At 47.2% G+C, this 27,264-nt stretch overlaps 2 protein-coding genes across 6 annotated transcripts in view; both read right to left on the bottom strand.

The window, feature by feature from the left end:
- Positions 1-13,746, bottom strand: part of SEMA4G (semaphorin 4G) — a 30,947-nt gene extending 17,201 nt beyond the window's left edge. The window contains exon 1 of one of the 4 annotated variants that reach the window (XM_064144508.1): positions 13,729-13,746. The gene's annotated coding sequence lies outside the window, so the exon portion shown is untranslated. The other 3 variants (XM_064144506.1, XM_064144505.1, XM_064144504.1) reach the window with 3 other exon arrangements.
- Positions 13,747-18,943: 5,197 nt separating this feature from the next.
- The window catches only part of SLF2 (SMC5-SMC6 complex localization factor 2), a 29,822-nt gene continuing 21,501 nt past the window's right edge, over positions 18,944-27,264 (bottom strand). For both annotated transcript variants that reach the window (XM_064144502.1, XM_064144503.1), the window contains 7 exons: positions 26,805-26,902; positions 26,050-26,137; positions 24,533-24,655; positions 23,646-23,723; positions 21,920-22,006; positions 20,486-20,554; positions 18,944-19,337 (listed from right to left, as the gene is read on the bottom strand). In XM_064144502.1, the coding sequence (XP_064000572.1) occupies positions 19,305-19,337; positions 20,486-20,554; positions 21,920-22,006; positions 23,646-23,723; positions 24,533-24,655; positions 26,050-26,137; positions 26,805-26,902 (576 nt within the window). In that variant the 3' untranslated portion in view covers positions 18,944-19,304. The remainder of the gene's footprint in view (positions 19,338-20,485; positions 20,555-21,919; positions 22,007-23,645; positions 23,724-24,532; positions 24,656-26,049; positions 26,138-26,804; positions 26,903-27,264) is intronic.

The following is a 27,264-nucleotide window of genomic DNA, read 5'->3' as shown; positions in this document are numbered from 1 at the left end:
TGCGCGGGGTGCTGCCGTGGTCCCCCTGTCACCAGTCCTGCCAAGTGCACCTGGGCGTTTTTTCCAGACACAGAACCTGCCAGGTTTGCCGAATAAACCACCCAGCTTCAGCAGACCTGCCGCATTCCTGGCGGGGAAAGCGGTAAAAGGTTCACCTGGACGTTGGAGAAGGCAGCGGGGGCAGAACAAGCCGAGGACACAAAGCCCTCACCTGCAGAAACTGAGAGGGTTGTTGGGGTTTTGGTTTTTTTTCCCCTCTGGTTGCAACACAAGAGCAAAGTCATGATACAAATCTCTGCATGCTAGGGGGCAGCTCTCTCTGCTCCGTGTCCCTCCGGGCAGAGTAAGCCTGGCCAAACCGAGACGAAGCAAAGATAAGACCTGCAGACACACACAGGCAGCACCGTTGTGGCCATCCCAGCTGGGTTTGGGGCTCAGGCAGGGGGCTTCAGCCTGCACCTGCCGGGGAGCAAGGCAAAGCAGCTGGAGTGTACAGTGGTAAGCCCACTAGCACAAAAAAAGCCATCATTATTATTAATAATTTCCCTGCCTCTGGGGGAATCTGCACTCCCCGTCCATTTTGGGCAGTCTCTTTGTGTTTTTCTTGGCACTTGAAGAGCCTTTTCACGGTTCTCCCTCCCACTTCACACTCTCGGCTTTAAAGGCCAGAAGCAAGCCACTGGCCTACCTCGGTATTCATGGGGAGGTAGAGAGAGTCAAAAATCCAGTGCTGCCTGGCTGCACAGCAGATCCCTTCTACCCTTGCATCACCAAGGAGATGTAGCTCAACTCAGTGCATACAATCCCCCAGCCCCTTCCACTCGGAGGCATCCACAGCCCCCACTGCAATTCATCCCAGAGAGATGAATCCCAAGAAGCAAGGCTCAAACAACCCACATGCCAAAGCACCTCCCGCCTCCCGATGGGAAAGAGGGGAGTGAGGGATTGCACTGCACCACCTGGCTTCAGGCTTGTACCTCGTCTCAGCCAGCTGAAAAACCATCTGCCCCCAGGTAACACTGAGCCTCCCCAAATACTGCCAGCAGTCCCCATCCCTGCAGACTCTCAATCCCCTTGATTTGCTAGGGAAAGGAGGGGCTGTACCTAGCGTTCCCCCTAGAAGCTGGTGCCCTGTCTGGCTGCAGTTCTCACCACTCTCTTCCCTCGCACCCTCAGCATGTACCCTGTCATTCCTGCCCAGAAAGCTACCTGCACTGCCACCAGATCTGCATATCCCCACCTCCTCTCCAGTTCATCACCTCTAAATCCGCACCTGTACCACATCTGCCCTCAACCCCTCTCCTTCCTGCCCCCATGGCTCTGCCCCTCATTTTCCCCCACGGCATCATTCCTTAGACTTCGACCTCAGCAGGTCAGATTCCTGCTCGTCCTCTGGATCCAGCACCCAGTACCCCAGATCCTGCCTGTGGACTTAGCATCCAGACGCAGCACCCGAGCACCCAGACTCAGCATCCCCAATCCTGCCTGTGGACCTGGGCTGAGACTTAACACTCCAAATCCACCACCCTCAATGCTGCCTGCGGATTCAGCTCTCAGACCCAGCACCCCCCGACCCTGCAGACTCAGCACCTAGCCCCAGCTTGCGCCTGTGCATGAGCACCTGCACCTAGCACCTCAGGCCCTGCCTCTGGACTCAGCACCCGGATCCAGCACCCCGAATACTGCAAACACAGACCCAGATAACCAGACTTTGCCATTGAATTCAACACCCAGATCCAGCACCCCAGATCCTGCCTGTGAACTCAGCAGCCAGAACCTGACCCGGTATGCCAGGCTCTTCCGAAGGACTCAACAACCAGACCCAGCCCTCCACTCCTTCCTGTGGACCCGAACCGAGACCCAGTACCCTAAATCCACCACCCCCGATCACGCCTGCAGATTCAGCACTCAAATATAGTACCACCGACCCTTCCTTATGGACGCAGCATTCATCCTCAGGACCCAGATCCAGCTTTCCACACCCTACGCGGATCCGGACCCAGCACCTGGACGCAGCCCTCCGGCCCTGCCTGCGACCTCGGACGCAGCACGGCGAGCCGGCGGCAGCACCCGGCCGGCGGCTGTCCCCACTCGCGCCTCCCGGGCACTTGCCTGGCGTGGTGCGACGCGGTGCGGCTCTGCTCTGCTCTGCTCTGCCCGGCGGCGCAGCAGGTGCGGGCGGCTCGGCGGAGCGCGGCGCGGTAACGGCGCAGCCCTGGTGCAGTCCGGCAGCGCGCGGCCGCGCCGTGCCGAGCCGAGCCGCGCGCGCTCTACCGCCCCCTACCGGCCGCGCTGCTGCGCGGAGCCTGCGAGCCCCGGCCGGACACAACCGGCCGCCCGGAGCCACCCCGCCGCCGGCACGGGGCCCGCGGAGGAGGAGGGCAGGGGCGGCAGGGGACCGGAGAGCTGCGGCTGGGCCAGCTCTGCGAGCGAGAGGCTTCCCCGGCGAATGCTGGCAGGCAGGCGGAGACGTTGCCTCCGCCCGCAGCCCGTGGACGCACAATGCAGGCCACATGGAGTGGGCTGGCGGGGGGAGGCTCGCTCGGCACGGGCAGTTTGAATTATACGCCCCCAGATAAGCCTGCGTTCAAGTCCGTTGCAAGGCCAGGCAGGCGAAGGGCTCGCAACTTGGTCTCACAACAATAGAAAACGTGTTCCTGACTGCAGATAGCATCACCTCACTCTGCCAACGCAGCACACGCGGTGTCATCGCACCAAAGCCACAGTGTCACCACAGCACAGCCACGATGCCTGCTGAGACTCCTTGCTTCCCAAACCCATCCCAGCCCGCACAGATGCATTGCATGCCTGACCAAAACACCGTGCTCCGTCTTCTCCATCCTCCCAGCGTGTGCCTCCCCACTTAGTCTGTTTGCATACAGTGCAAGCTTGTTTGGAAGCACAGGTAATGGTTTCTCCAGGGCTCAGTGTGCAGCCTTCTTTTGTCCTGGGTGGCTTCTGTGGCTCCTCCCCACAGGCAGGAGCTGCCAGGTTCAGGCCTGTGTTTGCTTTCCTTTCGCAAGCTTTCAATGCCTGGCCGCCAGCCCTGCCTCCTCACCCGTCTCAGCAGCAGGCCTCCCGAAAGCAAAACCCTGAGTGCTGTGTCTAATCAGCAGGTTGGATCTAGGGCAATTGGAAATCAGCTGGAGCTGGAGGTGTGCACTGGATTGCAGCTCCTGAAGCTGGCAGGGTGTCTATGTGCTGCTAGCCTGTAGTTACAAAGCCGTGTGCTGCTCAGTCCCAGCTTCGGCACCTTTAGGCACTGGTTCATCCCCTCCACTTCACAACGAACCCACACAAGGGGTGAGGTCTCCAAGGCGGGGACAAGGGCCTCCCTTACGCTATGCACTGCAGACCTGGAACCCAGTGGCAGGGTTTAGTGTTGAGCAGGTTGTGTTGAAGTTGCTGAGCACTCTCTGGATATAAGGATCCGTCCAAGCTGAGCTCTTACCACCACCTGGACCTTTTGGAGTTGCTAAGGGTGTCAGGGTACTCTCGTATGGACCCTAGCTAAGAATGACTGCAATTCAAGGCAGTTGGACTAGATGACCTATAAAGGTCTCTCCCTATGCAAAGTGTTTTATGATTCTAAGAATTTAAACGTGCTGTGATTGGGAGACAGAGACTTGAATCCACCCAGCTGCCACACAAAAATTGGTCTCAGACAAGGAGGGAGTAATCTGAGTGCTTCTGTGGATGCAGCAGCTCCTGTCACCCTCATGCACACTCACCAAGCAGCCATCAGCCCCTCGCCTGTCATGAGATGCCAGGGCCTGTTCCCTGTCTCTTCTCCCAGGGACCCCAGGAGATCAGAGCAGAGATGCTGCCCACCTCTTCCAGTCCTCCTGCCCTTACCTGATGTACACTCCAAAGACTAATTACCATTTCCTCTTGTCCTTGGGCTAAACCTCAGCGTCTCCTCCACACCTCACAGTGCCTCACCTTGCCTCTCCACCCACCCTGCGGAAGTGGGATGCCCACACACCAGGAGCTGGGCTCGCCCACAGCCTTGCCTGGCCAGACCCAGAGTGCTGCATAGGCAACACGAGGGAAGGCTGAGATAGCAGGGACTGCCCATGAAGCAGGGATAGTTTTGGCCAGCCTGTCTTACCCAGGGATGGAGGGTTCAGTACCCCACATCTGTTCTGGATCCTATGCCCTACCTTAGCAGAGGTGCAGATGGAGGGTGCAGGACCACTTATAGGGAGAGCTGCTCCATGAGTGCTGGGTAAGAGGGTGCCAGTGCTGAGAGGGCTCCCCAAGGCTCTGTCCCTCTCCAGGGCTCTACATCCCTCAGCAATACTCCCTGCCAGCACAGGCAGGCACCCTCCCACGTGGCTGCAAGCTGAACACAGCACAAATTGGAGCTTCGTTAGCTCCTGGCCCCACAGTGGGGTAATTAGTGCATGAGCAAAGCCTCACACTGCCTGTTTACAGGCCTGAGCTTGCGCAGCTTTAATTAATTAACACGAATCACCAGCAGCTGGAAACAGATCTATTTTCAGAGCCTTTGCTGGCTGCTGCCCCCGTGAGATTGGCTGAAGGAATTTAGGCCCCCACGAGGTTGGAGGCCAGGAGCCTTGCTCTTGCTTCCCTGGCTTCCCAAAAGCCAGAACGGGTGGGAGCTGAACTATAGTCAACCTGCTCTGCTGCCTGCATCCCTCTGCCCTGCAGAGCGGTGCTGCTGAGCCGATAGGTCTTACTTGTGCTCCAGCCTCAGCCCAGAGCCAGCAAGGCACTAGAGGGGTATTTCCTATTGCAACAGCCCTCCTCTCAGCCCAGGGTAGAGCCCAAAGCAGCGGGTCCTTTGAGTTGTGCCACAGCACCTTGGGAAACTGCTCTCCCCACAGCCACACAAGGATTTTATCCTTACTGCTCTCTCCCCATTGATCCAAACAGCTTTTTGGAAGGAGAGATGCTTTAGTGCCCTGAGCCAGACAGAGCCTGCTTTCTGTTTAATTTCTTCTTGTTGTCACTTAAACACCATGTCTCACAGAGGGAGGACTGGGCAGGGCAGGCTTGTCCCACATCACAGGCCCATCCACACAAGGGTCAGATGGCTTTTTTCTGTGCTGGCAGTTGCCCAGCACAGCACAGGCCCATCACTCTGGCACAAAGCAAAGCCAGGCGGGTGCCCATGACGCCCATGCTCAGCTGGTATGTTTAGGCTTACCCTACCCACAGAAGCAGGTAGAAGTGCTCATAGACACCCCTTTTGCCCCTCTGATACTCGAGGAGCCAGGACAAAGACACAGCATCTTCCATGTTTCAGTTGGCACTGCACCTCTGTCCCAGCTGGCACCCCAGATGATGTGAGGAATTATAACAGGACCACAGCGCCGTAAAATATTGATGGGATTAGCACGGATCAGCTCTCCCAGCGCACATGCCATGCTCACCCCAAGCCTGGGAGCCAGTGATCTCCATGCAGTCAGCTTGCATGCAGTGCCCAGGGCTACAGTGCCGCCAGGTGTTCCCTGATACACCCCCAGCCAGAGACACTTCTCCGGCCGCCAGCAGCTTGCAGCATTCTTGGAGAGCCATGATGGTCTCTGCTGCAGCACAAGAAGACACACATTAAGCTGCTTAATGCACAGCCCCACTGTGCCTCAGGCTCTGCTGGGGATGAAGCACTGTCTTGTTTAGTTGTAGCTCAGCATACACTGCCACCCTGGGCTCCAAGGGCCCCCCAGCCTGTTTGCAGCCACAAAATGTGACAGGTCCCAGGCTTTATTCCCTCCCTCCCCTTTGCTCCCTCTCAAGTTCAACCTGCATTACCAGGACTATAAAGGATGCTGCATGCATCGGTGTGTCCCATGGGATGCCCTCACCTTCCCCACTCACTGTGCATCCCTGCTTCTGCTACTAGGATCCAGGTTTGGCTAGGGAGAGGGTTTCATTGTAGATCACAGCAATTTAGATACCAACAGCTTAGCAGGACTAAGTATCGGGCAACACTGAACTTGAAATACGCTGTCAGGAGCCGAGCCACACAGCAGCACCACATTGTGAAGCTCCTAGTTTTAGGGTTGCAGCACACTGATGGGGTGTTGATGCCTATCAAACCCACGGGACTGACCAGGATCTGCTGCCTTTAGTAGGAAACTGCTTCCTAGGGCAGGTCTGGCTCCTCCCTGGTGGTGCCTGCAGCCTGCTTTTCCCTTGCCAAGCAGGTACAGATAAGAGTGAGATAAAACCTCAGTGCCTGGGATTCGGTTTGCCAGCCACTGTGATCCAAGAAGCAGCAGGCAGGCAGGCAGGCGGGCGGGCAACTGTTTCAAGCTGCTCTTCCGACTGGTTTGAAAGCCAGCTGGGAGTTACAAAATCACAGCACTCCAGCAGCTGGGGTTTTATGAAACCCACAAAAGAGTTGTGAAACCCAGCTTCGAGCTGTGCCAGCCCGCACGGTGCCGACAGGCGTGTTACAACGTCAAAACCACCAGCGGAAAACCAGGTACCTTTCCCTTTCACCATGAGAAAGCAACAACAAGCAAACTGGCCTTCTTCCAGGCTCCTCCAGTGCTCAGCCACGCCATGAGACCAGTGTGGCTACTTTCCTTGCCTCCATGGAAGACAAACACAGCAGGGAGCACACCAGCCTCACGCCACGGAATCGACCTCACTGCTGCAGCATCTGCCGTCTCAGTGGTCCCCTCTGCCCACCCCAGGATCACCTTGCTGAGGCTTGGGATCGGCAGTACTGTGTGAAGCAGAAGAGCAGACAAGGACTGCTGGTGGTGCTTGGAGCCCAGCAGCAGCACTCGGGGCTTCACAGCAGCTGAATGCACGGTCGCCAGGCTTGGCTTTGTTTCCTGAGAGCATCATGGAGTCATCAAGCCAAGCGTGATGCTCCACACGTTAGCCCCAGGGGAAAAAAATATTGCAGCGGGCACATAACATAAAAGGCTCAGGAGCCTCTTTCCTTCGAGTCACTGAGCAAACTTTCCAAACCACTGTTTCTTTGGGCTGAGAGCCAGCAAGGAAAATTACAATTGCAGAAGAATTTGTATGAGAAACTTATAATGATCTGGAAAAAGGCAGGGGCAGACCAGAAGGCAACTGAACAACCAGGCTGTGCTGCAGCTCAGTTTTGGGTAAGGACAGGACACTTTTTCCCTTGCTCAGTACAGCAGCAGAGTTGCTGCCCCAACTTCCTGCAAGATCAGATGCTGTATTTCTCCCCTGTAAGTGTTTGGCAGTGGAAATTGGGATGTTTTGCCCAGGGCCATTTGTTGATGAAGGCTGCCAGGTGCCGGCAGCCCCAGCCGCAGAGCTAAGCATGATGCCAGGGTGGATTTTCTCAGGGGAGAAGCAGCTGAGTCACAGCAGCCTTCGATCTGTTCCCACAAGCCTGACTGCAAGAGACGCACAGGAGCTCAGGGAGGACAGGCACTTCCACGGGGAGCTGGTGGCGCTCGATTTGCTCCTCTGCAAACTTCCCCGAGACGATGCAAAGTATCTCCCTGGCTCGGGAGCTGTAGGCACTGCACCTGTGGGGAGGGGCTGGCGAGACTGCGGGAGGTCAGGCTCCTGACCTGCCTTTCAACTGGACAGGGCTTCAGGATGCTTCTGTCACACAGGGGGTGAATGCCAGGAGTCACTGGGAATCCTGTGGGACAGGAGAGAGTGGCATTTTGGAACTTGACATGGGATCTTGTCCTGGCTCTGGGGTAGGAGCAGGACCAAGGTGGATTCAGGTGGAGAAGGGGCAGAACCACAGCTCCAAGTCCAGGAGAATCATAAAATGGTTTAGGTTGGAAGGTACCTTAAAGCTCTTATTCCAATCTCCCTGTCATGGGCAGGGATGCTTTGCAGCTGGATTTAGTTGCTTGAGGCCTCATCCAGCCTGGCCTTGTACACATCCAGGGAGGAGACATCCCCAGTCTCTCTGGGCAGCCTATTCCAGAGTCTTACAACCCTCATACTGAAGAACTTCTTCCTAAGACCCAGCCTAAGCCTGCTTTTTCTGAGTTTAAAATTATTCCCTCTTACCCTAATCCCAGACATCCTTACCAAAACCATCCTTCCCCAGCCTTCCTGTAGGTTCCCTCCAGGTTTCAGAAGGCATTTAAGGTCCTCCCTCCACAATCTTCTCTTCTCTAGGTTGAACAATTCCAGGTCTCTCAAGCTATTCTCACAGCAGAAGTGCTCCAGCCCTTCGATCATCTTTGTGGCCCTCCTCTAGGCTCACTCCAATATTGCTTATGATGGGGACACCAGAACTGGATGCAGTATTCAAGGTGAGGTGTCACAAGAGCAATGTAAAGGGGAAGAATCATCTCTCTTGACATGCTGGCCACGCTCCTCTTGATGCATCCTAGCATAATTTGCCTTCTGGCCTGCATGAGCACACTGCTGGCTCATGTTGAACTTCTCATCAATCTGGATGGACACCAGCTACCTCTCTGCCCATCATCCCAGCTGCTCCTACTAAAAGCAGATGGGCTCCTCAGGGAGCATGAGCATCTCTTTGCAGCTGAGCCACAGCACCCTCTCTTTTCCCCTGGGTAGCAGGTGGGTCCCTGACACACACAGTCCCTGTGGTTGCACAGTAGCTTTCAAGAGCTGCCCTTCTGGATAAGCTAACCCACACCTGCCAGAGCTCAAGCCAGAAGGGTGTAATGGCCTCCAGCATCCATCCTATCCAGCCACTATCCAGGATCCATAGAATGGTCTAGGTTGGAAGGGACTTCCAAAGATCATTTAATCCAACCCCTTCATGAAGAGATTAAGCTCAACTTGGCTGCCCCAAAAATAAAAACCTAGAGCACTGTGATCCAATTTGCTCACTTTCAGCTAAGTCTTATTACCACAAAATGATGCTTAAATGCAAGGGATGTCACTTCAATGATGTTTACTTAGAGCTTCTGTGGAAACAACTCCTGTAGAACCTAAGGAAAAATCCTGACTACCACTGCTAACATAAAGCAAGGAAAAAAAACAATTTCTACTACATATTTAGTCAAATAAGACAATTCCTTCCATTTCCATGTATTACTTTGGTGTTGGATGTACTTCCCAACTACAGGTTGTACTTGGTGATGGGCAAGGTTGTGACATGTCCCCATGGCTTCACCTTTTGGCCATCTGAGTCCTTATGGCCTAGCAAGACTCCCCAGCCTGGCATGCTCCAGCCTAAAGCTCGGCTGAGTCATGGGCAGCCTGCTTCTCCCAGCCATGCACCAGCCCACCGCTGCCATCGCTGCCAACAAAGCAGCAGCAACCCGAGCAGTGCAGTAAACAGCCCCTGTGTACAGGGAGAGCAGCGGCAAGCAGAGCCGAGTACATCCATCACTCGTGGTTTTTCTTCAGCTCTGACACTCTGATAGGGGTGAGGGGGTGGGGGAAGGAGAGTAGCTTCCAAAATTTATGAGCTGGGATTTAAAAATATATCTCCTGGAAGTGCTGCAAAACCGAGAGATGGTGAAGGCGAGTGGCTTAAAAGCTGCCTTTAGGAAGGGATGTGAAAGCTCTGCCTGCCTTGGAAGGGGGGATCTGAGAGACCTGCCTGGTTGATATTGCAAACTGCTCCCCGCTGGGATCGTCACGGCTCTCCGTGCCATGCATTACAAAGGAAACAAAAGGTAGGGGTAACAAATGACAGGTTTAAATCCCTCCAGCTCTATGGTAATCTCATCCCTAGCACAGACAGGGTCTGACTGTCACCTTCAGTCTCCTGGAGTTTCTCCTCTACATCCTTGACCTCCCACTGTTCCACACATAGCCAGCTCCCAGCCCTGTTTGGAAATAGATTCCCCTATGCAAAACAAAACAAGAAAAGCGCTTGTAGCTGTAAATTTAGCTGAAAACATCTCTACCACAGGGAATCACATATCAAATAATAGAACCAAAAGAGTGTCAGGAAGAACAACAATGATGTCTGAGTCCTTGGCTTTTACAGATGGACCATCCCCCAGCAGGGTGCCACTGAATGAACAGCTGAAAGATGCTACCTGGTCATTAAAAACATCTAAAAGCAATTTTGCCTGACTGACAATGATGCTCAAAGAAAGTTATTTGTCTGCTGAGATAAAATGAGCTATTTCAAGCTTGCCTTTTGTTGTAGTTTCCTTCTAAAGTCAGAAAGGACAGAAAAACACTGAGCTAACAGGCTTGCAGCTAGAGCTCAGGTGCTGCAACGGTGGCACAGCACAAGGAGCATCACCGTGAGCTGCCCTGATTCCCCCCTGCCATCATGCTCCCACCTCCTCTGAAAGGATGCTCAGAATGGACCAGGAAGATGGTCCCCAGGGCCAATGCTGCATCTCTGCTGAGTTGTAGTGCTATTTAGGATGATGGTTTTGCCATGGAAACATTTCCCTCCTAACAACCAATCTATCAGCAGGTCCCAAAAGCAGCCCAGCATTCGCTGCATGGTAATTTTTGCTTCCCTGGGAGGAGGCCAGGTTCTTACCTTTCCCATGCTTCTATTTTCTCTCTCTCTCTCTCTCTCTTTCTTCTTTCTCTCTCTCTTTTGTTCTTTCTTTCTCTCACTCTTTTGCTCTTTCTTTTTTAAAAAACAAAATTAAACTACTGGGTTAACTGGTCAAAAGCATAGCATGAGTCTAAAGTTCCTCTAAAAAGGTCCACATAAGCAGATTTTTGGTGGGCTCTTTAGGTACACAGCATTTCAAATGCCCAGTGTTAAATATTTCATGTGAAACATAACTCTTCTAAGTGTAGCCAGCCTTGCTTTGCAGCTCCATGCCAGTGAAATTTCCCTGCAGTCTCTGGGCACTGCTTCTTGTTGGTGCCTTCTCCCCATACTGTTCAAATGAATTAATGTATTCCAAAAATTGATTGTGTTTTTTCTCCCCCTATGTAATCAGATTTTGGGAAGCTGCAGCGAGATGCCTTACAAGCAGTTTTTGTCCTCAGGTGTTTTCCAAGCAGGCTGCATCCATCACCTCCCGGTGCTTTAGCGCATCTCTGTACAAACGGTACATCAAGAGTCAGCTGAATTCCTTTGATTCATGTTCCTGCATATCCACGTAGCTAATATAGCTCTATTCTTTTAAAAAAGAAGAAGAAAGAAGAGGAGGAAGCTGTTGAGGACAGTGTCAAGGCCAGCAGAGCGAGCGCCGAAGGGCTGGGATAATGAGCTCTATGGGCGCTGCCGTCCGAGCGCCCAGGCTGGCTGAGGCCAGGAGCTGCTGTCCCAGCAGGGCTGACTCAGTCTTTCATTGGGCAGGACCAGGCTGCAGGGTCCTGCACCCCTCTTTTGAGTAGTCATAGGATCATAGGATGTTAGGGTTTGGAAGGGATCCAAGGAGATCATCGAGTCCAACCCCACTGCTGGAGCAAGACAATACTAACACAGATCACAGAGGAACACATCCAGACAGGCCTTGAAAGTCTCCAGAGGAGACTCCACAACCTCTCTGGGGAGCCTGTTCCAGTGCTCTGTGACCTTTACAGTAAAGAAGTTCCCCCTTGTGTTGAGGCCTCTTTTGCTGCAACTTACACCCAGTGCTCCTTGTCCTACCACAGGGAGCAAGTGAGCAGAGCCTGTCCCCCCCCCACCCTGCACTCCAGCCTTCATAGTCAAGCCCCTTGCTCCAGCTACCTCTGCTGCGTGTTTTGCCAGGGGATCATGGTGGGGAGGAGGGTGTCCTGCGTGTGTTGGGCTTGGGCCAATCCCCATATCCAGTCCGAGCTACTTCCCTGCGCTTGAGGGAGAAGGTGGAACAGGAACAGGGATAAATCGATCTGCCCTTGTATCGCAGGTGAAGGCCACCCCTTCGCCTCCCACCGCCGGACAAGCGAGCTGCCTCCCCCTCTGCCTGTGCCGGCAATGTCACCCAGCTGCTCCCTTGCAAGGACACGTCCAAGGCAAGGGAGCAAGGATTTGTAAGACAGCCGTCACGATCATTTATTCTTGTCATCTCTGACCCTCAGGGTAAGGAGAACATCAGAGCACTGCAGGCACGAAACAACAAGCTTTGTAGGTCATATCAGTGTGTGAAGTACCATTAGGAACCACAGTACGAAGCATGAATAATGCTTGCTTTGTTCCACCGGATACCTCAACATCCTTGAAATAAATGCAAATGGTTATTTATGGATGGGGTTTGTACAAGACGCCTGCTCAGGAACACCCAAATACTCCTGGAGCAGGAAGTTTGCTGTCTCCCCTGTACACGAGTCAGAGCAATCACAGCACTCTCTGATAAGCTTGGTGATAGTGCCAGGGATGGCAGGCAAAAGAGCAGGGAGATCACTGTGCATCTTCCTTGCATGGATTTATGCTCTAGCCATTAAACCAGAGCCACAAAAGACACAGCCTTCCATGCTACCCTCCTCTCTGCCAAGGACAGCAGGGCAGGAAAACTTTGAAGGACTCCAAGTCTGGAAAGGGACTTTTAAGAAATGATTCCATCATTTGTGATAAGCTGTGAACAGTCAACCCTGACGGCTTTCCTTAAATCCTTTCAGCAAATAATGACCTCGATTGCCAAAAATCGTCCGATAATGCAAAGGCCGGGAGAGATGCAGTGAGTCATCTCCCCAGCGCGTCTAACTCCCTTTTGTCTTTACAGTGACAGAAGCCACGCTCCCGGATGGAGCGGGGCGAGGTTGCCCCCAAGAGGCAAATCTGACACAGCAACTAGAGGACAATGATGAATCCTGCTCTGAAAGTGCCAGGGATTTGTTTTGGTTGGTTATTTTTTTTAATGTCCTCATCTGCCCTTATCGTTACATCTCCCTCGCTGAAAACATCTGCGGATGGGGTGGGAGGGGAGAGAAAGGAAGGTCAGCTTTGGCCTGTGGTTTGCTAGGTACTGCTGTCTTCTGCAGGAGCTCCTGAACCACATGACTTGTTTTCCTAGTCTCTCCCTTGCAGTGTCATTAGAAGGATCAAAAAAACGTTGCTGGTATTTCTTCAGTCACGTAAGGCATTTGATCCCATAGACCACACTAGGCTCCTACAAAACAAGGACTGGCAGCACCTTCAACAGCAACTTCTGTCTCAGGCGTGGAAGGAGAGATGCAATCAGGAACACGACTGTTTGGAAGCTGAGATGGCACAAGACAAAGCCCCTCGGCCATTCACGCAAAACAGACGGGCAGCCCAAAACACTGGACCAAAATCCCAGCACTTTGCAGGGGGTACAGGGGCAGGATGGAGGCCTTGGGCACTCCCCCCAGCACATGCTGCACCTTCCAGGGATCAGCAGCCTGAAGCTTTCTCAGCCTGGAATGGCTGCCTTGATTTCATAGACCCTGATGGATTTTTCTGCCACAAACCACTCTGAACTTCTAAGCTTTTAGCATCCACGACATCCTGAGGCAAGCAGATCCCCAGCTCCTGTCAGCCTTTGTTACTTTGAGCCTTCCTGCTAATAAAAGAAGTACTGAGTCTGAAGCAGAATTACAGAGCACCACTGAATAACTTCTCTCCATTTACCCTTCTCTAGGCCATTTGTCAGGCTCTCAATCCTTACTTCTGAAAACATTGCAACTATGTCTGAGCTGAGGAGATGCAGCTAGCTTATGGCCACTACAATTTAGTCCTCTTCTATACACACATGCACATTCCCTCCCAAAGGGCTAAACCTGCGATGGAACATAGAATGTAACCATTCCTGGAGCTGTTTTTCAAGAGGACACGGTTTAACTACCCCACGCTGAGATGTACCCAGGGTACTCACTGCTCCTGCTCCAAGCTCCTCGTGGGTCTCCCTGCATCCCCAGCACCGAGCCCCTGCCGCAGCAGCCCCAGCTTACTGTTAGCTCCGAGCTGGAAGTGTCATCTCCAAAATGACTGTCGTGCGGGTTCCTGCCAGACTCTTAATTAAGAGGGAGGCTGACACAGTTTCTCAGCAAACAGCACTCACGTACTGCAGTGAAAAACAGAATGAGGGCAAGAGGAAAAATGGGCTAATATGAGGAAAATCAACACATTGTGCTGCGCAAACCTCGCCACAACAATCCTGGAACCCAAAACACTAAAAAAATAGGTTAGTACACAGGGGAGGCAGGCAGCACTCCACAGATGTGGTGGGAACTGATACACAGTGCAGCATCTTCTCCTGCCAGGCCTCTCCCCACGGCTTGGGTTTAGGTCAGAGGGGACAGGTTCAGTTTCCAGCACACAGATCAATGTGTCTGAGAGGCTGAACGATGCCGTCTGCAGAGCCCACAGCTCCCCTGCCAGATTTACGCTGCCTTAATAACAGCCTGAGGCGTGAATAAAGCATGAGACTTACTGTCTGGCCATCCCCTCCCCACCGCCGAGCCTGCCGATTTTAAGCTATTATTTTTATCCCAGGCAAAACCCCGTGGCCAGCCCATAGAGAAGGACCCCCTGCTCCTGCCTGCACTCAGAGCCAGGACTTTCCAAGCAGGCTTTGAGAGAAGAGAGCCTGAGACCCAGAGGCAAAGCTATGGAAGCCTGCAAGCCAAGCCTCAGCTCGCAGCACTTTTGCTGCTCAAGTGAAGTTCGCCTGGCAGCACAAAAGCAGCAAAAATATGTTTACCTGTTCTGCTTCTCTTTGCAAGAGGGAAGGAGCATCGCTCGCCTGGCTCCAGGCAGCTGCAGCACTGAATGCAAACCCAAAGGGAAGCGCCGGGAAAAGGGTGTGTGAAAATGGCCCCATATGCTCTGGCCAGGAGCCCTTGCCCTACACACCATACGAGCCGAACCTGCCTTGAAAAGCTTTAGGTCTCCCCCCAGGCTGGTGGCAAACGTGCTTTGATGACAATGAAGGGAACAATTCCACAAGCAGGGGGAGTTTCCCTTCCCTCCTCTGTGACCTTCCTATAGGGAACTGGGAGGCGGCTGGGAAGCTGAAAATGAAACACTAATAGAAGATCACCAAGCAGACAGGGAAGGCGCTCAAAAATGTACAACCTATCCAGACACTACTTAAAAGTCACCTGAAATTACATCTTAACCAGCAGCCTGCAAGTATGGGGACCAGCTTCCAGCACCCAGACCAAAATATCTAGATGGGAAGATGTGAATGTTTTCCTTCTCTCAGATACCAGATACTCATTCCCTTTCAAATTCCTTACTGCAAAGGCGAGGAAGCACTGGCTGAAAAGAAGCAGCAGTCAGGCAAAACTAAAAGCACCTTCGCAAAGAGAAGACCTTCGAGGAATTTACTTTCTCCCCATCAGCAGCCCACGCCATTCCCCAGCACTGAAAGCCCTTTTCAACACTAGATAAGAAGGGGCCTCACCAGTAAAGCTGGCAAAACACGCACAAGGCAGAACATCAAGGTATTTCACAGCCCGGGGGCAAGATGGGAAAACAGCAATTTGGATGTCGCTAAGAGCGTTCTGATAACTTAAACCACAAGGAATGAGCTAAATCCCCTAATGACTGTCTGGCCTCTCTGAGCAGCTCCTTTAGAGCTCCAAGGGATGGGCTCCCACAGCAGCTGTCTCAGCTCCTAAAAGCTGATCAAACATCTTCTCTGCCCAGCACCAGCCAGTCCCTAGCTCATTTTCTTTTTCAGGGAGTAGAAACAAGCAGCAAAATGTCAGTGCCAATAGCTGCCCCTCCATCACAGCGGAGTGTTTCCCACTGTGGAACCCTGGGCACAAAGTTTCTCAAGAGCTCATAAGCCCAAGGAACGAGCCCTCAGAAGAATCTGGAGGATCAACTTCAACAGCAGTCTTTCACATTTGCCCCTTCCAGTGGGACAGAGGCACACAAAACTAGAAGCTAGTGGAAGGAAAACAAACTAACAACCAAAACACAAACCCAAGCTAGGGCTACTATGCTGTAATGAAAACAAACATACAAGACCAGTGTTAATACTGTGGCTTGAAGTGTTCCTGCCAATGACAGCATGAGCAGCAAATCCTCTTTGTAACTACCCAGAAGTATCTTCTGGAATCTAAAAGAATTAGCAGTCTGTCTCCCAGCCCATGTGCTGGATAGGTCCATCTCCAAACCTCAGAGCTGGCTGCTAGACCATGCTAAGCACAGGCACCTTTGATGAAGACAGATCTGGCTTAGCTGTGCTCAGAAAATTAACACTTCAGTATCCATCCCTCATGATCAAAAAGGTCTCTTTCCACACAGAAATGCAACCTCTCAAATCCTGCCACACGCAGCAACCTCACCAGCTGCTGTGCCAAAAATGACACCTCACGTGTTTGTTCCAGTCACCTGCTTTTCTCAAATACATTCTCAACTCAGCCACCAAGCTTTGGGGACTCCAGAGTGGCTGCAGCCACTGCGTCAATGAAGTATACATGTCCTACTGACCTTCAGCCAGACCTACCTGCCAGTCATTAATCACTTCTGAAATCCCCATCCATTACACACTTCCAAAGAGGAACAGTATGAATATGAGATGTGCAAATAGTTTCACTGGCAAGTTTCTTTAACCCAAAAACAGAAGCCTTTGTTTTTTTAAACATACAGAACCTTGCAATAAGTTAAAAGAAAAAAGGGCAAAAGAGCCACAAATGTGTATTTTATAGTCCACCTTTAATTTTTTTTTGTCTGTGGTTACTGCAATAAAGTGCACCTAAATTTCACATGAAATAAAATGATTCTTAACACAGCCAACATAACATCAAAAGATAAACCTCAGTGCAAAATGCATATCTGAAGACAACCAAAGCAGTTAAGACATCTACTGTGCAAACAACCTTTCCCAATGCATGTAACTTCTGGCTGAGGGCCAGCAAATGAGTCGGCAAAATGCAACAGCAGCAGGTTTGCTGTTTTACTTCCACAGGTCCTGAAGCAGCGCTCAGCCCAGCAGTCCCTCACAAAGACTCTGCAGCAACGCTTTGGGATGCTATCTGTAAGGATAGTGCTGAGCTCCAATTCAACCCTCGTACAGACTTAAAGCAACTGTGGAATTACTACATGGCTACGAAACAGATGGAAGAGCCCACACAAAGCAGGAAGGGGAGAGGGAAAAATGCCAGAACACATACAGGGGCAGTAGGCATGAAAACACTCGACAGGCTGAACTAAAAACTATTTCAACCCTTTTTCCATTTATAGCAAGCTAATCAGCTGTAAGCCTAAGAATTAAAATGTGCACCACAAGACCAAAATAGGAGCTGCAGCCATTTTTTTTGTGTGAAACAAAGCTGAGGCATGCCCATTTTGTCCAGAGACATTTAATTAGAAAAGCGTGTCTTGTTTTATTTTTCTCCATTGTCCTATTAAAGTAAATATCAAAGTGGTTATTTAATCTGAAAAAAAAAGGAAAAAACCAAACAAAAAAACCCCCACCCACAACCCAAAACAAACAAACAACTCAGCAGTTTCAATGTGCTTTGAACTGCGGTACAAAAATCTCTTCATCTAAATCCCCTCCCCCTCTCCTTCTCCAAAATATACAGGACACAACTTCAACTTTACAGGGTAAGAAAATATATACACATTACATACAGTAAAGATAGTCTGGAAAACTTATTAAACTTTATACAACATTAGTAAAGAAAAGAAATATAAACATTAATAAAATTACATACAATATATTAATCAACAGAGTAAGTAGCTGCTACTAGAGGGAAGGCTGATGGACCATCAAAGACAGGCAGAGCAAAGCATGGTGCTGCCAAACCTACGTAACACCATGTCATTTTTTTGTAGCCTAAAGCAGTTCTATTACCAAGCAAAGATATTCTTTGAGGTAGATTCTTCCAATTCTTAAATAACATGTTCAGATTAAAAACCCAGGAATTTTCTTCCCTCCCTCCCTCCCCCACTGAATAATACCAGGAGCATAACTTTTGTTTGGACAAAGATAAGCTGCTTAGCCAGTGATAAGCACAGAGATGCTGCAGTCTTCAGCTAATTAACACTTGAAATTAAAAACAAAAACCACCAAAAAACATTTAATATAAATTTGCAAATAGAAATACCTTCCCTAGAAGACATGTGTCTATTCCACAGCAGTTCCTTTATATGTAATATACATAGTTAAGTTTGAAGGGTTTTGTGTTGGTTTGTTGGGGGGTTTTGAGCCTTATTTTACATCCTCATCTTGGGAAGTTGTAGGGAATTTCTCATACAAGACAAGACAGTAATCTACAAAAATTAAGAGGATATAGTATTAAAAAAAAGTTTATATTGATATTGTTTAAAATCTCACTTGTTAAGGGAATCCCCAGTTGATGCTTCTATCCAGTACCTTAACTTTCTCTTCATATATACACACATCCTACAGATAAATCACAGTGTAAGATTGAAATGATGGCATGTGCCCAGAGAGCACAAAAGGAGATCCTATCTTCCTTTTGATTATTTCACTACTAGCTCTTGGAGCTCTGCATATTCTGTGTGTGGCCAGGCTTCACACAAAGGAATCCAGACCTCATATGGCTTTCACCATTTTTACATAGGTGGGCCAAATGCTCATCTCCTCAAATCTCTACTGAGCTGACAGTTTAGGATTAGTATTTTCTCCATGTAGAAAGCGCTGAAGCCAGATCACAAATATAGGTATGTTTGACTCTTCAAGAGCAGTACAACAGTACTGGTGTAAGAAAATGTTGTTTATAACTTGGTCTTAAAAGAAACATTTCCTGTGAAGTCACATTCACTGCATAAATAAATTAATTAAGATGAGGAAGTTCAGTTAAAATGAATGCATTGCTGTAATAACCAATTTAATTTTGTCACCTGATAAAACACAATCACAGAGCAAAGCGGTGTCCACTTCAACCTGTTTGGGGACAATCACTCTTAAGCTCTGTTTCTACTCTCAAGTGAACAAGAAAGCAGCCACTTGTTCACATGTGACTGCTGTCTTTTGTGGATTTTAGAGGCCCTGGATGGTCATACCAATTCTGCTTTGCAGATCAACATGTGCAGGCAATTCTGCTATTCAGCCTAGTTGTGAACCACTTTCTCACCTGCTCTCAACAGGGGAGGTCTTACACTGTTTCTGAACTCACATTCCATGCCACAGAGCAGATCTTTCCCAGCCATCCTAAAAAAAAAACACTTGCAGGCATGTGCTGGTAAGAAAACAAATGTATGTCTTGTGATTATCAATGTAAATGAGAAAACTTCCCTCAGCTTCCAGTATGATAACATATTTCTGCAGTCAATTCAGACAGGGCTGTAGCAATAGCTGGGTTGTTTTGTCTAGGTTTGGGTTCTTTTCACTTCACCCACTTAAGCTTTTCAGAAGTAATGTACTTGTAGTAAAAGCAATGTTGACCAAATTATATTCTCGTGTTTCTAGCATTTGCCCAAATGAAGTTTTAACTCAGGTGACTGTTTTCTTCTGTTCCAACCACAGTGAAGCTCCATTCGTTCTACATCTCCCTTGGTTTCAGAGTTTTCCTGTAATTTTCCCTAACTAGGCAAGGTTTCATTAATCTGGCTTCCAGAAGTCATGCAGTTTTCCCTAAAGATCAAAAACAAAACAGTAAACAAGTTAGAAAGCCAGTGACAGAAGAGCAGGGCAGACAAGTGCTTAGCCTGAGATCACCACGATGTGTTGCAAATCTCTAGAAATTTATTCCCAGAAAACACTTGCTGGTTTGCCCACGTGTGAATCAACCCCAAACACCTCTGCAAAAACTCTGGAAGTACTCCATTGTGATCAGCTCCCATCAACTGCTAAGCAGCTTCTGCAGCCTCGTGTTACTAATTCCTTTCACCCTCTATGACAAGAAACGTCAGGTTCACTACAAACAATGTCTTGTTTCTGCACATGGCTGGGAGTGATTAAAAGTCTTTACAGATAAATGGTTGGTTATACATTTTTAAACTGAAATCAATACTAAGCATATAATTACGTTTTATTTAAGGGATACACTATGTCACTGGAAAGATAAGTCTTTTCCCAAATTCAGGTATCTTTATATTCCAAACCAGGGCTCAAATAGATGGTCTGATCATATTACAAAATAAACCTTACAACCCCATACTGGAAGAAAAAGCTCTAAACTCTCACTACCAATAGAAATCATCCTCCTATTTCAACAAAGGCAGCTGAGTATCATGAAGGCAAATATTAACGAGTGGCTAATCATGACATTACTTACTACTGCATACTTTTACAGAGCACAAAAGGCTTTTCCTAATCATTGCAGGAAATTCAACACATTTAAAGGAGGAGTTATCAAGAGCTGTTAAATGTATTCAGACAGAGCCTTAGAATCAAGCAGTCTCAGAGTCACACACTGGCAAAACCACAGCAGGAAATGCATCACCACATTCCTGCCCTACATCCTTTTTGACCCATCTGCTAATAACTATAATCAGAGACAGGCCCTGTGACTTGACTCAGTACTAGTATTTTAGTCTATTACACAAACTATTTACAAAAGCAGCATTTTAAGGATAAAGACAAAATCTTTGTTTTAGCCAAGACAGTAAAGGAAGAATTTTAATTCAATGCCATTCTAATATCTTGAAGTCCATGCCACAGCCAAGCTGTCTATGAAGAAAAAAGACATTTTTAAAAGAGCATGCTATTTTCAAATGCTAGAAGAAACAGTTAAATGCACTCAGCAACATAAAGAGAGAAAAAAGGTTTCTTTACAATACCTGAGTGGGCCTTGTGGTTTGTATCATATCTTGCCATTTGCCATATATCCTAGCAACTAGGTCTTTCACCTGCAGATTGATTGATTAGTTTAGCCACTTATGTTCAAAAACAAAACAAGCAAAAAGCATATCTCATCTCCCACCACCACCTCAACCCCAAAAAACCCCACCAAAACTCAAGGCTTAATGGGAAGATACAATTCTACAGCACAAGCTATCACCATCTCAACTTGAATCATAACCTTCTAATTTGGGACTCCGAATTCAGTCATGTGCTCCACACAAACACATTACAGGCACATGACTCCCTCACATTAAATGTCTGGAATCAGCATGCAAGCCTCTGGCCTCCAAAAACCCACCTCATCCTTTGGCTGAAGTTTGTTACACAAATCTGATTGTACCCAGAAAAAGTGCCTGCAACTGCAATCATAAAACCCAACCATGCAGCCCCTGAAATTAATGTCCTATACATAAAATTGTGGGCTTCTTTCATAACCAGTCACAAGAAGGTGTTTAGCCCAAGCCATTTGGAACTGAGATTTGCTTCATATGCCATGTTAAAAACCAGCACAGTGGAGTTTTCTGGAAGTTACACGAGTGAAGCAATGGAGAAAAACAGACCAATTTTTTCCCCTCGGTGTAAGGGGAAACAAAAGTGAAAGCAACCTGAGATACAGAAATCCAAGGCAAAAGAAGTAACTTAACTTGTTAAATTATCCATGCTCTACTAATCTGGATGAATAAAAAGGAATAATCTTCTCGAGAGGTAAGGATGCACAAAGATGAAAGAAAGTCTGATTTAAAGCTGAAGAAGCCAAGGCTTTTCAAAGCTGAAGCTGGTCACTTTATCATTGACCTGATTTGGCTTACCATGACAGCATGCAAAGCATCAAAGTCACAAAATTAGGAGTATCATTAGTAAGCCCCACACGACAAAGCAAATAAAGGCAATTATCCAAGCTTGATGCTACATCACATCACTATTAGCTAAAAAAGTAGTAGATTTAAAGCTACCTCATTAATTTGAAAAATAAAACAAGCACATGTAATATAAGTTAGTTTTTCATCCTCTGTATTCTGCTCCATATACAGCCTCCACTCCTAAATGCAGAGTCAGCTATCAGTGACTGAGATAAAAAGAAAAGGAGCAGCTCTGGGGGTCTAAAAGTTGAGAAGCCTGGCTAAAAGGAAGATGAGCTCAGATTTTACTGTTGGGAATAAACATCCTTTTGTTAATAAACAAGAGCATGTTCAGTTCATTAAAATGGGCATGCAAAGACATGATGCAGACAGAAACCAGAAAGGAAAAAAAAAAAAACAAACCCATGCAGAACTTTCAGAATTTCCAAGGCTGGGAGCAGGGAACAACAAACACCAAGAACACTAAAAGACACTCCAAAACGAATTAAAAAACCCCATCTGATGTCTTACCTTAGTTCGATAAAACAGTCTTGCATCTTCCCTAATATCACACTTGATGTGCTTGTCTAAGACACCACAAAGCTTCAGTAAGTGTTGCTAAATAAAGACAAAAGTGTACAGCTATTTACATCTTCTGTGTCAAACCTAAAAGCTCACTTCAAATATAAATTTCGTTTTAAAGCTATATGCTACATCCTGATTTTTTCTCAGAAATATAGAAAATATAGAAAACTTGATTCCCTGATAAACTAAGTCTAAAAGTTTCCTAAACCAGTTTCAAGGTATAGGAAAGCTACACATCACCAATTTTAAAGTTCCTGCTAGCTAATTTCCAAATCCTTCCTGTCCTCAAAGTAACAGAGCAAACAGAGCACCATTCAGACCTTCTATCAAATAAAAAAGGTTATGAAGTGGCAATAACTAAAAATAACCTTTGCAGTAATGATGACTCAAGGGATTTTTTTTTTGGTAGGAACTGGCTGAGCAGGTAAAACATACCCAAGGTTGATGCACTCATCTTTTAGTTCTCTCTAAATTTCTGATTGCTTTAATCAAGCAGTTTTGCAATGTCCTGATAACAGCTCCCAAGATCTTTTGCATTCTGTGAATTTCTGCATAAAACTTCTGTTATCAACCCCTTGTTCAAGAGCTGCCAAGAGGCTCCACTCTGCAGAACAGGTGAGGCATGCTAGAATTCAATTTAACAACATCTGTTGGGGTTTCAAGACCAGGACAATTTATCCTGTCTACCTGGAAGAGGGCCAGGAATTAAAGAGTTACACTGATTTTGAACAAAGTCTAGCCTACACAATATTCAGCCACATAGCCCTTGTCACTTGATGATTAACAAGTGAGTGAACATTAGGCTTTCTTCATTAACAAATACAGAGACATTAAGAACAATTATTTTTCAAAAATCAAGTTCTCCACGAATTTTCAGGAAGGCAGTTGGAAAAAACATCTCAAATGATGATCACACTATTTTGTTTCAGATTACAGTCTATATTTTTTTACACTGAGTAGGAAACTAACCCCAAAATGTAACCAAACATTACTGATCCACCTCTCTCAAAACAGTTTATATGACAGACTTAAAAGCCAAGAGTGATTCCAGGAGGCAGAAGAGGTACACAAACACCTTGCAGCAAAAAAAGTACTCACAGCAAATGATCACAGAAATCTAAACAGGATTACTGAAAGGCTAAGCAGAAGGTATTACCTAACAGATGTTCACATCCTGGCACAAAGGAACTATCACTGCAGAGAGCAGAAGCAGTATAGCCCTAGCTTTCACTTGCTGCATGGCTGCACTCCAGCACAGAAAGCCATGATGTGTTTGAATGTATTTTACTGAATGTTTTCAGTGCTTTGATTTCTCTTCTACACCAAAAAATTTCAACTCTACTTCAAAAGTTCAAGGGATCATTTGACTTCTTAGAAATTCTATGCTGAGTTAAGTCTCCAGGTACTTTCTGAGAAAGATTTACAAAACAAATGTCTGTTGATTGTCAGTCTTATATTTTGAAGTAGTTTCACCTGCAGAAATGCAAGTTTCTTTCTCTGTAATAAGTGTAGAGAAACCTTTTCTGCATTTATGTGGCCCCAGAACAAAACTTTCCCCTAGTGCTATTATCCACTGGTCGATCCTCTATCACAATAGGTCAAACAGCCTGACTGTGCACAATAAATAGACTTTTAAAATCTAAAGATCTATATATCCACTGTAGTTACTTACTCTTTGATTAGAGTTTACAACATCAAAGAAACTGGCTTCACTGACTAGATGAAGGAGGATGTAGATTAGGTAGTAGACCTAGGGAGAAATCAAGAGTTTCAGCAGTCAAAGCACAACCCCAACTTTTACATCTAGATGCAGCACCCTCTTTGCTTTCTGGAATGATTCCTCCTCCAGTGGCCATAGATCAGTGGACAAGCATGTCTACACACTTCACCTAAATAACTGATTTCAAACAGTGCCTTCATATATTGGAAACATTTAAAATCAGTATTGCACTGTTCTAAGTCACCTAAGGAACCTACAGAACTTTCTACACTTTTAATTACTGAAAATTCAATTCAGCAATTGGCTTTATTTACCCATCAACTACATCTAGATGAAAATACTTTCCAAGAGAAGCTCAATTAACCAAACCAATATTCAGATTTTAGAGAGATGGAAATACTAAATCTTTCTTGTGTTCGTTTATAACATAAGATTTTTAAAAGATTCATAAATCTCTTTCTGAAGCTGCAGGTGAAGGTCTGGCTCAGCATCAGTTTCTACTAATGACACTGAGATGGAGGGCTGATGGTCCCCTGATTACAGGAGGTCAGACATCCATGTGCTTAACCATTCAGGAAATCTTAGAAATTCACTGTTTGTAAAACAGCCTAAACCAGCTTGCTCTGTCACATGCTACTTCTTTCTTTCCTCCATGACTATAATCAAAACTGAACATAACTAATCTTTCAATTATACAGGTGAACAGCAACAAAATAGTGCATTTAGAGTTCCACATACAAAACTGTCCTCATCTAATGGATTCAAAGAAATATTCTCAAAACTGTACAAGAGGCATAAAAAGACAAGTCACATGCAAAAAAGTACTATCATCTATATACCTCCTGTTCTAGCTCGACATGAAGGTGGTCTTCATCAGCATTCTGCTGCTCCAGTTCTTTTCTCACCTTCTTTAGTAGACGAGAAGGTTTCATGTACACCAGAAACTGATGCAGAAGAGACATCTACCGATACAGACATTAACAAATTGGACTGATTTACTGGCAACAGGAAATTGGAAAACAAGCACCACTACAGCATTACTCATCCACTAAGACAAAAAGACAAAAGAGACTTTAATTAAAATAGAAAGTTTTTATGCTTGGGGTCATTTCTGACTGATAACAAACTAAAGTGTCTGTATGTTGCCTCAATAAAAGGTCAACTCTACAAAAGTGACTTTACATGAGCATGAAAGGAGAGCTGAAAGAAGTGCAGATCTTTTCCCAGTGTCCAAAATTAATCCTTAGGCACATAACACTGCAGTTACAAACTGCAGAATTTTCAGGTTACACACATGCAAAATCAGACTTTTAATACTAAACTAAAAATTACTAATTAGTCATTTTGGAAGGACCTTGAAAGTAGGCTTGCAGTATAAAACCATAAATCATGACCATGTTTTCTAAACTTTCAATACACAAGCTGACAAGAGTGGACAGTGTGTGCTTGCAGCCCTGGATGCAATTTGCCTTCTGGGGCTGCATCAAAAGAGGCATTGCCAGCAGATCCAGAGAGGTGATTCTGCCACTTTATTTTGCCTCTGACCTCACCTGAAGTATTGCTTCCAGTTCTGGACTCCTCAATATAGGAAGGACATGGGCCTGATGGAGTGGGCTCAGAGGAGGGCTATGAAAAGTGATCAGGGAGTTGGAGCACCTCTACTACAAAGACAGGCTGAGGGAGCTGGGATTGTTCAGCCTGAAAAAGAGAAGGCTCCAGAGAAACCTAATAGCAGCCTTCCAGTACATGTAGGGGACCTAGAAGAAGGTTGGAGAGAGACTGTTTACAGAGGCCTGCAGTGATGGGATGAAGGGCAATGGCTTCAAACTAGAGAAAAGCAGATTTAGATTGGATGTTAGGAACAGGTTCTTTATTATGAGGCTGGCGGAAGCTTGGAACAGGTTGCCCAGGGCAGTGGTTGGGGCCCTATCCCTGGAGATATTCAAAGTGAGGCTCAACAGGGATCTGGGCAACTTAGAATCATAGAATCAACTAGGTTGGAAGAGACCTCCAAGATCATCCAGTCCAACCTATCACCTGGCCCTAGCCAGTCAACTAGACCATGGCACCGAGTGCCTCATCCAGTCTTTTCTTGAAGACCTCCAGGGACGGTGCCTCCACCACCTCCCTGGGCAGCCCATTCCAATAGGAAATCACTCTCTCTGTGAAGAACTTCCTACTAGCATCCAGCCTATACCCACCCTGGCACAACTTGAGACTGTGTCCCCTTGTTCTATTGCTGGCTGCCTGGGAGAAGAGGCCAAGTCTCTGCTGATTGCAGCGGGGTTGGACTAGATGACCTTTGGAGGTCCCTTCCAACCCAGACCATTCTATGACTTTATATGAAATGAAGTACCTGCTTGTCACTGTCATCAGGTATTTCTGTATCCTTTTTATTAAGACGCTTTGAAATGATCACCAGGCTAAGACGTCTTCTTACTTCCCTGAAAAACAATTAAAAAGAATTATTTCCCAGATAATTTCTTCAATCTACAGTTTCTACATAGTATACGAGGCTATGCATGGCTTCCCTAGACATAAATTTGCTTACAACTTTTAAGCTGGATTTCCTGGATACAGGTGCTATCAAACTAGTAAAGAGGATACTAAAAGATGAGTATCCTCTCACTGCAGCTTTTCTTCTGCACAAGTAAACACTGCTAGATCACAGTATCACACAGTATCACCAAGATTGGAAGAGACCTCAAAGATCATCAAGTCCAACCCTTTACCACAGAGCCCAAGGCTAGACCATGGCACCAAGTGCCACGTCCAACCTTGCCTTGAACTGCCCCAGGGACGGCGACTCCACCACCTCGCCAGGCAGCCCATTCCAGTAGCCAATGACTCTCTCAGTGAAGAACTTTCTCCTCACCTCGAGATGCTTGTCTCCAAGCCTGAAATTGAGGACCCAATTAATTCTCCTCACTTGGAAGCATTAAAATTTATTCATTTTGAAGATGCAGAACCCTTAACAGATCGACACTTTAAAAGCAGACATGAATCACCCAAAGAGAGTTTAATATCTGTGCATTTAGGAGGACTGTGAGCTTATATAAATAAATTAGCCGTTAATGGTACCACATATTTCTGATGTTACAGTGTCATTACCGTCCACGTACTATCCAGCTAGGCACCAGCTGAACCAGCCACAGGAGATTATGGTGATGATTGGAGAGTTCGCTCATTGCCAGGCAGAGCTCAGGCATCTTTAAAAGAAGAAGAACAACAATTCCAATACTGAAGAATGGATATGGTGGGTGTTTATTTTATTTACAAATGAGTAGGGATCTACTCCCTAGAAACATAAATAGCATAAAGATTAGAAGGAATTGATCTAATAAGAGATGATGTGCACAAAAATAACTACAGGGACAATGCCAAAAGTAAGTCTGCTAAACACTATTTTGCAGCAGGGTAGCTAAGGTCAGATTGTTTTTAATTACAATTTATCAGCCTAATCGGTGTGATCATTTCTCCCTTATTCCAGGGAGTCATTTTAAACACACGGCTATGGTAGTAAATATAAGATAAAGTTCAATACAACTGTCCCCTGGCATAAAAGGACAGG

Source organism: Pogoniulus pusillus, chromosome 6 (assembly GCF_015220805.1).
Source record: "Pogoniulus pusillus isolate bPogPus1 chromosome 6, bPogPus1.pri, whole genome shotgun sequence".
NCBI classification, from domain to species: Eukaryota; Metazoa; Chordata; class Aves; order Piciformes; family Lybiidae; genus Pogoniulus; species Pogoniulus pusillus.
The sequence above is the reverse complement of the archived record's forward strand: the minus strand, read 5'-3'. Positions and strand labels throughout refer to the sequence as shown.